Here is a 9,903-nt window from a genome sequence, read left to right on the forward strand (position 1 = left end):
GATGCTTGAAACTCAGAAAAAGAGTCGGAGTCTGAAGCCTTGTCACAGAAAGATCAGGGTGGAACCAGAATTCCCATCGCAGCCACGGAGAATCGTTCTCCCCACTGTCCGAGGCTCTCACGCCCTTGACTTCACCCTCTGTTTCCCCCACAGAGCCAAGCCGAGAATTTTCTCATCTTACACATTTCCCTAGAACCTTCTGGCGTGGCCTCACATGGTGACTACTGGTTCAGGGTGGCTCATGTTTTGGAGGGCCAGTGTTGGAAGGGGTCAGTGTGATGGCCTTCTTGTGAGGAAACAGAGTAGCAGGGAGAGGCCAGCTGGACACCAGTGCTCTTCCAGGCAACGGCGCAGCAGGACAGTCCCTTCTTGCCCAGCGAATCTCAGAGCTCAGCTTACCTCCTCTGCAGCCAGGTCCCGAGTATCAAAAGTAATCCGGCCTTGCTTCTTTTTCTGAAAGAGAGCAGAGAGGGGAGAGAGAATCAATGACTGCATCCTAGACCTCTGTCCCTGAAGACTGACTAGGCGCCCATGGTGGGTGGGATGCTCCAGAGAGAAATCTCCTAGCAGTGGACCCCTGCACAGCCACCCTGGCCGGAAAGCCCCCCACTCAGGCCTAACTTCATGTCGGAAAAAGACGGCACAGCTGGGAAGGCGGGGTAGCGCGGGTGTGGAGAGAAAGATGAGGAGCAAACGGAGAAGGGAAAAGGCACAGAAAAGTTGAGGGGAAAAAATAAAGGAGCAGGGTAAAAAATAGGAGGGATGAAAAGGAGGGAGCAGAAGTAGCCCTCCTCCCAGTGCTCCACGCTTCCATCATCAGGACAAAGCAGGTTTCGTTCAGTCCTGCAGTAGACGGAAGTGGGGACAGGACCTTGCCTCAGAGCTACCCAGCAAGGACCTGGTCCAGCTGGGACTCAGACCCAAGGCTCTGGCCGGCACAGCCCACGTCTACAGGGAGCCAGGGAGTCAGGAGTGTGAGGTCTTTGCGATGAGTAAACCCAACTTGTCTTCTGACAGAAAAAATAAAGAAGAGATAAGAAATGGGAAGGGGAATGGAAGAGGGGGGAAGGAAAGGGACAAACAGGGACTTGTCACCATCCTGGCCCAAACCAGGGCTCCCCTTTCTCCTCTAGCACCCACTCAGACTCCCGTCTTCCCCGCATGTAGCTTGTGCATCCCTGACCATGTGGTGCTTCCCGGGGGCTGCCGACAGACAGGGTGTCGCTCAGACACCTGGACATGCAACCTCCACTGGCAACGTGCCTGTAGCACTCACCACTGGGCCCCATGACGCAGCCCCCTGCTCTCCACCTGGTCCCACCTGCCCCACACAGGTTGTCCTGCTCGGCTCAGGGCTGCTTGGGCAGGCACAATGCAGTGAAGCTCCATCTTTCCCTCTCAATTGGCCTGACTCTGGGTCTTCAGGCTGCCAATTCCCCGTGCTTCAGGTCCAGTCTGCCACTAACCCAAGCCCCCAGGACCCAATGCCTTATCATGGCTCACTGCCCTGCAACTCAGGCTGTGTTTCCTGGTTATAGCTCTTCAACTCCACCCCTTCCCCATCCTGTGGCCCAACCACAGAGCTGCAGACTGCTTGAAGTTGGCTACTGGAGGGCCTCAAAATATCTGAACCACTCTCAGGTGAACCACAGACCCCCTACTTCTAACTCAGCCACAAGCTCAAGTTACATTTTCTGCTGGATCATCAGAAATCGAAGCTTCGTTTCTTTCCCCATCCCATCACCCCCAGACTGTCTCTTCGGCCAGTGTTTTTCAGAAACCATTTTGAGAAATAAATGTCTCAGAGTTAATCTCTAGGTGCAGGGGAGCCAGGGGCTGGGTCACTTTTATTGCAGTGGGAAAGATGACACTGTTTGTCAAGGTGCTTGTTGGAGAAACCTTAGTGTCCTGGGTAACACACCACACAATGATGCCACCTGTGGGCAACCGTGGCAAGTGAACAGAATGGTGACCAACTTCTATGAGCCCCCAAACTCAAAATATTTCATACTGGGGCCTTCTAAAAAATGGAGATAGCATAGGGACCCCAGTGAACAGAGTCCTGGAACTGTTCTCTTCACTTAAGTGGGTTGATAGGAAAGATAGGGAGGGTCTACAGCCTGGGATTGTTCAAAAGTGCAACTCTGTCGAGACTGCTGATCCTGCTTGCTCTTCTGGTCAGAGATGGGAGACCGCCTCTTCTGAACTCCTGGTGTTTCCGGCCACAGGGAGGCAGTGTTGACAGCAGAATGCTGCTAGCCTCCACAGTGAGTGAGGGTTGACTTCCAGGCCCTTGTGAACTTGGAAGGAGAACACAGGCTTGATTGTCCCCTTGCCCTTCCCTCTGGGCTCCTGCTCTTCCCCGGCATCCTCTCTTGCAAGTTCCAGGAAGCACACTTTGGCCTAGCCCTGCCTGCAACGAAGGATGTGAGTTTGTCTCATTCTGGGGTTCGGTGCCAGGTAACCCTCTTGTCTGATGATGACACTCACTCTTTCATAGAAATCTGGTCACGAAAAAAGGTGGCAGTGGGCCCCTTTGTTCTACCTTCCCCTTCTCTTCCAGTGGACTGACAAGTAGGATGCTATATATTGGACCCCCTTGAATCCTCATGACCCTGTTGAGCCCAACTGCTTACATCCCAGAAGGAGAAGAATGGGTGCTTTCGGTGAGCAGCTTCGATGATCTGATACTCCCGGAAGCCCCGGAGGCCTTGGCGGAACATCTTGCACACTCGGATCATCATGATGATATCCCTGACAAGCTGGTACAGCCCCTGCAGAAGCAAAGTAGACAAGATCGGTGGGACCTGTCTGTCCTTGACACCCCCACAGCAAGCCGGATGCTGCAGGACACTGGGGGACTTTCTGGGACTAACTGCAGTGCGCTTCTTTTCCAATAACAATGCTAAGTCTTGGCCTGGCACAGTAGCCGAGTGGCTAAAATCCTTGCCTTACAAACACACTGCTAATCCATTTCCTGACTACACTATTTCGGATCCAGCTCTCTGCTTATGGCCTGGGAGAGCAGCAGATGATGGCCAAAGTCCTTGAGACCCTGTACCCACATGGATATCTGGAAGCAGCTCTTGGCTCGCAGGCTTGAACTAGCTCAACTCCGGTCGTTGCGGCCACTTGGGGAGTGAACCAGTGGATGGAAGGCCTTTTTCCCTCTTCTCTCTTTGTAAAATCTGCTTTTCAAATAAAATGTTTTAAAAGACGTGCTTACTTTTTTTTTTATTTTTGACAATCTTTACATAGTTAATTAGGGCAAAAAGATGCTTACTTTTATACTGGAAAGTTAGATATAGAGAGAGGAGAAGGAGAGACAGAGAGGAAGATCTTCCAGTTGATGATTCATTCCCCAAGCAGCCGCAACAGCTAGAGCCGAGCTGATCCCAAGCCAGGAGCCTGGAGCTTCTTCTGGGTCTCCCACGTAGGTTCAGGGACCCTAAGCTCTCACTTTCAAACAAATAAACTTTTAAAAACAGTTATCTAGGGGAGAAAACAAAGGCCTAGCAAACCAAATAACTTGCCTAGTGCTACATGACTAACAGGTGATGAGGACAAAAGCCAGCTGGCTCCCTCTTGGCCTCCATCTGTTGCCTACTTCACAGCTGTTTCTGTAACAATTTCATCAGAGCAGAACAGAGTACGGTCTGTGGCTGTCCCAGTGCCTAGGAGACAGCAGGCAACAAGGCAGAGTCCAGAACTCAGTCCTGAAGCCTAGCTTGGGACACCTTCCTTCACGCCATGCTGTGACCTCAAAAGGTACAGAGCAGCCACAATCCATCAAGACCTCCTCTCCCACCTGCCTCTTCCTATTTGTCCAGCATTCTGTTCTTCCCTTTTGGGGCCTGAATCCCTCCTTACCAGTTCTTTTTTCAGGATTTGCCAGGCATGAGATACCATATATCGCCTCATGGTTCAGGAGTTGGAAAACTACAGTGAGCCCCTTTGCCTTTCAAGGGGAGGATGACAAATCTTCCCAGAAAATTCAGTTATAATAGAAACACAAAAATTCCTTGGTGACAAGCAAGAACTACTTTCTTCCACCGAATAAACTGCTGCTAGATGCCTTGTTGTGAGAAAACACCCCTCTCGGAATCTCCTTATGTCACAGTAGAACATTCTGCAAGGAGAAAGAAGGGTGTGGTGGAAATGACTAGTCTGTGTGTACACTCAATTCATGTTCACTCCTGAGCCATGGAGAGGGAGCAGCTTCACCCAGGAAGAAGGGGAAAAACGAGGAGCACAGCAGCTTCCTCTACTACAATGGCACGCTCCATCACAGGGAAGGTTCAGGTCCAACAGCCTCACTTCTGACCCAGCTCCCTGCTAATGTGCCTCAGAAAGCAGTGGATGGTGGCCCAAGTACTTGTTACCCCTTTGGGAAACCAGGATGGAGTTACTGGCTGTTGGCTACTGGCTTCCGTGTGGCCCAGACCTGGTTCCTGGGGAGGAAAGCAGTGGATGAAAGAAATCTCTCTTCTGTTGCTACATTGCTTTCCAAATAAATAAATGTTAGCTTTGCCAACCACCCAAGAAAGAAAATACCAGCCAAGTACAAACAGGCCTTTATTACACAAACAGTAGTGGAGACAAAGGTTTTATCCCTTCTGACATGGATGCTGGCATTGTCCCTGCTTGGACCCTGACAGGAAAAGGAATGTTGGCACTTGTCCATCATTGGCCTGTGCATGGCCTTGGCTATCTTCAGGGCATGCCAGATCTCTGGCTGAGGTCACTGCAGTGTCCACCCACTTCCTGTAACCATGGTAACCATCAATAAATCAATTTTTAAGGATTTATTTATGGACCTGGTATGAGAACTCAGTAGCTAAATCCTCGCCTGGCAACCTCCAGGATCCCATATGGGTGTCAGTTCATATCCTAGCTGCTCCACTTCCCATCCAGCTCCCTGCTTGTGGCCTTGGAAAGCAGTAGAGCATGGCCTAAGGTCTTGGAACCCTGCACCTGTGTGGAAAAAATCTCTCAGCTCCTGGCTTCATATTGGCTTAGTTCTGGCCATTGTGGCCACTAGGGGAGTTTAAAGGAGCAGAAAGATTTTTTCTCTTTGTATCTCCTCTCTGTAAATCTGTCCAAAAAACATATATTTTTTAAATTTGAAAAGCAGATTTTACAAAAGGAAAAAGATGCAGAAAGAAATCTTCCATCCACCAGCCACACAATGGCCAGAGATGAGTCAACCTGAAGCCAGGAACCAGGAGCCAGGAACCTTCTCTGGTTTTCCCATGTGAGTACAGGGATCCAAGCACTTGAGTCATCTTCTGCTGCTTTCCCAGGCCACAAGCAGGGAGCTGCATCAGAAGGGCACAGCCGGGACATGAAACAGAGCCCACATAGTGTGCCAGTGCTTAGAAGTGGAGGATAAGCCTGGTATGCTACTGTGCCAGTCCCAAATGCGTTTTTTAAAAAGAATATCCAACCCCATTTGGGAAACATTACCTTTTTTTTTTTTTTAAGATTCATTCATTTTTACTGGAAAGGCACATTTACAGAGAGAAGGAGAGACACAGAAAAAGATCTTCCATCAGGCCCAGCACGGTGGTCTAGCAGCTAAACTCCTCGTCTTGCACATATCAGGTTCCCTCCCATATGGATACCAGTTCTAATCCTGGCAGCTCCACTTCCCATCCAGCTGCCTGCTTGTGGCCTGGGAAAGCAGTTGTGGCCTGGGAAAGCATGGCCCAAAGCCTTGGGACCCTGCACCTGCATGGCAGAGACCCAGAAGAGGCTCCAGACTTCTCACTTCAGATTGGCTCAGCTCTGGCTGTTATGGTCACTTGGGGAGTGAATCATTGAATGGAAGATCTTCCTCTCTGTCTCTCCTCCTCTGTATATCTGAACCAGCACCCATATGGTATCCCGGCACATTCAAGGTGAGGACTTTAGCCTCTAGGCCACGCCACCGGGCCCTGGGAACATTTTTCATTATTTGTGAAACAGAGTGGGTGGAGGGCAAGAGGCAACGGCCAGGGCTGGGCCAGGCTGACCCCAGGAGCTCACATCAGGTCTTTGATTTGCATGACAAGGACCAAATTACTGGAACCATCACTGTGTCCTCCCATGATCTGCACAGCACAAAGCTGAGGTTAGGAGCTGTAGCTGCGCCTCCTAACTAGCATCTGAATTGCCAGGGAAAATGCCCACTTACCAAACGCTTTCTGAAGTACTCTGATCTGTGTCTATGCACACATACACACTTGAATATCAGTCTTAAGAAAGAACAAAATTCTGATCATGTTCCAATGTGCCTGAAGACATTATGCTAACTGAAATGTACCAGACATTAAAAGACAAATATAACTCAATCAAGGACCAGGACAGCTGATTCAGAGACTGAAAATGGAACAGTGGTTGTCACAGACAGGAAACCAAGGGTTATTAGTAAATGATATAAAAGTTCAGCTTTGAGCAACAAAAAGTTCTGAGACAGATCATGACGACAGGTACATGAGGATGTGAAGGTGCTAAATGCCCTTGAATTGTACCTGCGGAAAAACCACTTAAATAATCAACGCTGTTTATTTACACTTATTCACAATTTTTTAAAAGATGTGTTTATTTTTATTGGAAAGTCAGATTTACAGAGTGGAGGAGAGACAGGAAGATCTTCCATCTGCTGGTTCACTTCTCAATAGCCACAATGGTCGGTGCTGAGCTAATCTGAAGCCAGGAGCCAGGAGCTTCTGGGCATCCCATGTGGGTACAGGGTCCTAAGGCTTTGGGCTGTCCTTGACTGCTGACCTACAAGCAGAGAGCTCGATGGGAAGGGGGGCTGCTGAGACACAAATCGGCACCCATATGGCATCCTGGCATGTGCCAGCAGGCTACTGCTTCTGACCTTATCACATTTTTAAAAAAAGTTCATTAGATAAAAAACAAAATACGTACCCTGGACATAAACAAAAGGAGAAAATAATAATTTAAAAACAAAAAAACAGCACAATGAGCTGTCCCTCATCACTTACGAGAAAGGCTTTTTAAAAAATTTTTATTTTTATTGCAAAGTTAGATATATAGAGAGAGGAGAAGAGACAGAGAGGAAGATCTTCCATCCCAATATTCACTCCCCAAGTGACCACAATGGCTGGAACTGTGCTGATCCGAAGCCAGGAGCCAGGAGCTCTTCAGGGTCTCCCACATAAATGCAGGGTCCCAAGGTTTTAGACCATCCACAACTGCTTCTCCAGGCCACAACCTGGGAGCTGGGTGGGAAGCTGGGCTGCCAGGATTAGAACCGGCGCCCATATGGGATCCCAGCGAGTTCAAAGTGAGGACTTTAACCACTAGGCCACGTGCCAGGCCCTAGAATGGCCTTTAAAAACAGGACAATACCAGGCGTTGACAAGTGTTCAGAGTGACTAACATGGGCTCACTGCTGAGACCTGGCTGCTGCCCAGGCTGGTACCCCTAAATTTGGACATTCCTTGATCCGTCTGTGAAATCCTGCAGTTCTGTAAATCAAACACATCTCCATAACAACAAAAAAAAAGGCAAGCACACATAGCAAAATAACTTATCCACCTTTGGGAATTACAGTTTAGTGTCCTTACGGTCCAAGCTCTCAGAACTCTGGCTTCTGTGGTTCCCTGCTCTTTACTAAAGTATACTTGTAAACGTACAACAGCTGGTAAGACACCACCTCACGGTCACCAAGGGTAGCAAGGATGCACAGGCCTCCGTTTCCCTTTGTGTGCACCGGGGGAACCCAAGGTCTGCTCGTGGGTGGGCTGTGGAAAGGCTGTGAGCTACACACTTCCACCTGCATTGGTCTTACGGAGTCTCACAATAACCTCCAGGAGGTAAGACTCACAGAAAACTGTAGCTCATAGCAGCCACTTGCTTAGTGACAACAGCAAGCGTCCTTTCTTGCCAAGGGCTTCATGCAAGTAATTCCTGCCTGAGGGGAGAAAGCCAGCAGCAATGCAGCTCCCACCACACCCCTTGCTCGAAAGAATACCCCAAACAGCTGCAGTTAAGAAGTCCAAAGCCACAGAAAATGTCATCATTTATTTGAGCTCCCAAGCGTTTGCGACGGCACCCTGTCTGACCAAGCCCTCGCCCAGAGCGGCCCCGTCCACCAGGCATCCTAACGCGTACACACGGCCAAGGTGGGCCGCGAGCCTGCCAAGGGACAAGCGGGGTGCAGCGTTGGCGCCCCAATTCTGAGTCTACCACGTCACTCGTTACCTTCCCCCTCCTCCGCCTACGGTTGCGCCTCACGAGCGCCGCTTCCGTCAGCTCCGACCTGGCTTCCGGGTTGCTAATGCGCCGGCGGTATTCCCGAGGAGGCTCGGGGAACTTCCGCTTCCGGCTGCGCTAGGGACTCGGCGGTGCAGGTAAGCTGCGCGTCCCTCGCGTCCCGCGCCCAGTCGCCTCCTTCGTCGAGGTCTCCCTTCCCCGCCAGGGGACACGTTCCTCCGCTTCCTCATCCCGCCCCCGCGCAGACGCAGTTGCTGAGAGCCTACGGCCGCTGGACCAGAGTGCCGACGCCATGGCGGAGAGCGAGCCGAGCCTGGTGGCCGCCGGCAGCCCCTCGGCGGCGGCGCTGGACACGCCCGAGGACACTGGCCCGAGTGCGGACCCCGAAGGCCCCTCCAGCCCCTCCGCAGCGGCAGCGTCGCTGGAGGCCCCCGAGGACGCCGGTTCGAGCCCGGCCCCTGAGGAGCAGGCTTGGCCGCCCGAAGCGGTGCCCGCGCCCCCCGCGGCCCTGGAGCTGCCGTCCCCCGCCGAGGCCGCCCCGCGCTCCCCGCCCGGCTCCGGGGGCTCCCGGCCCGGCCCCGAGACGTTCCGCCAGCGCTTCCGGCAGTTCCGCTATCAGGACGCGGCGGGGCCTCGCGAGGCGTTCCGCCAGCTGCGGGAGCTGTCCCGCCAGTGGCTGCGGCCCGACATTCGCACCAAGGAGCAGATAGTGCAGATGCTGGTGCAGGAGCAGCTGCTCGCCATCCTGCCCGAGGAGGCGCGGGCCCGACGGCTGCGGCGCCGTGCCGACGTGCGCATCACCGGCTGAGCACCCGCGGCGCCGCCGGGGCTGCAGGTGCTGGGGGGTGGGAGAGGGGTCGTGACCGGGGGCCTGAGCCGGGCACCCCACCCGCTCTGTTCATGGAAAATAGAGTTTTTGGCAGCTCCAGCGGTCTGGTGTGTGTCTTTTCCTTCGTCTTCTGTCCACCACCTCCTTTGTGGCTGGGGCAAGAACAAAGCCTTTAATTCCTGTTCCTTCACTGTTGTAGGATCTGGACCATCCCTGCATTACACCTGTTAGGCAGGATGCTACGTGGGGATCCCAGTGGTCTGGTCCATACCTGGAAAGAATGATAATGACACTGTTCAGAGATGGGATAGCTCTTGTTTGTGAGCTTTATGCCTCCCCACATGTTCTTACAAACTTCTAGGCTCCTGGTAGGATTTCAGTGTAGGAACTGGTGTAAACAAATGAATTGTTTGCCTCAAGCCACTCATTTTAACATCTCTGCAACCTGCCCTCTAGCTTAACTGCTTTCTTAAAGAAAACCTGGCAAATAAGGAGAAAATCTTGTTCTTGTTTTTTAAGATTTTATTTTTATTGGAAAGGCAGGTATACAGGGAGGAGAGAGAGGAAGATCTTACATCCGATGATTCACTCCCCAAGTGACCACAATGGCTGGCACTGTGCCGATCCGAAGCTAGAAGCCAGGAACTTCCTCCAAGTCTCCTCCTTATGTGCAGGGGCCCAAACACTTGGGCCATCCCACTGCTGTCGCAAGTGCATTAGCACAAAGTTGGATCAGAAATGGATCAGCCAGGACTCCCACTTATCCATATGGGATGCAGGTGGCAGCCTAACTTGCTATGCTGGCCTGGCCTCCTCTGAAATTCTTGAGGCCTCTGTCCACTTGAGGA

At 51.8% G+C, this 9,903-nt stretch overlaps 2 protein-coding genes across 3 annotated transcripts in view; one reads left to right on the forward strand and one right to left on the reverse strand.

Moving 5' to 3' along the window:
- Positions 1-4,084, reverse strand: part of CNBD2 (cyclic nucleotide binding domain containing 2) — a 31,146-nt gene extending 27,062 nt beyond the window's left edge. For both annotated transcript variants that reach the window (XM_040981116.1, XM_040981115.1), the window contains exons 1-3: positions 3,871-4,084; positions 2,637-2,774; positions 400-453 (exon numbers count right to left, since the gene is read on the reverse strand). In XM_040981116.1, coding sequence (XP_040837050.1) covers positions 400-453; positions 2,637-2,774; positions 3,871-3,921 — 243 coding nt within the window. In that variant the 5' untranslated portion in view covers positions 3,922-4,084. The remainder of the gene's footprint in view (positions 1-399; positions 454-2,636; positions 2,775-3,870) is intronic.
- Positions 4,085-8,291: 4,207 nt separating this feature from the next.
- On the forward strand, positions 8,292-9,150 carry SCAND1 (SCAN domain containing 1). Its single transcript, XM_040981117.1, has 2 exons — positions 8,292-8,363; positions 8,472-9,150. The coding sequence occupies exon 2, from the start codon at positions 8,519-8,521 to the stop codon at positions 9,032-9,034; it is 516 nt and encodes a 171-aa protein (XP_040837051.1). The 5' UTR covers positions 8,292-8,363; positions 8,472-8,518; the 3' UTR covers positions 9,035-9,150.
- Positions 9,151-9,903: the final 753 nt, after the last annotated feature.

The sequence above is a fragment of the Ochotona curzoniae genome, unplaced genomic scaffold (genome assembly GCF_017591425.1).
Source record: "Ochotona curzoniae isolate NIBS_2020 unplaced genomic scaffold, NIBS_Ocur_1.0 contig_3520, whole genome shotgun sequence".
Classification (NCBI taxonomy): Eukaryota; Metazoa; Chordata; class Mammalia; order Lagomorpha; family Ochotonidae; genus Ochotona; species Ochotona curzoniae.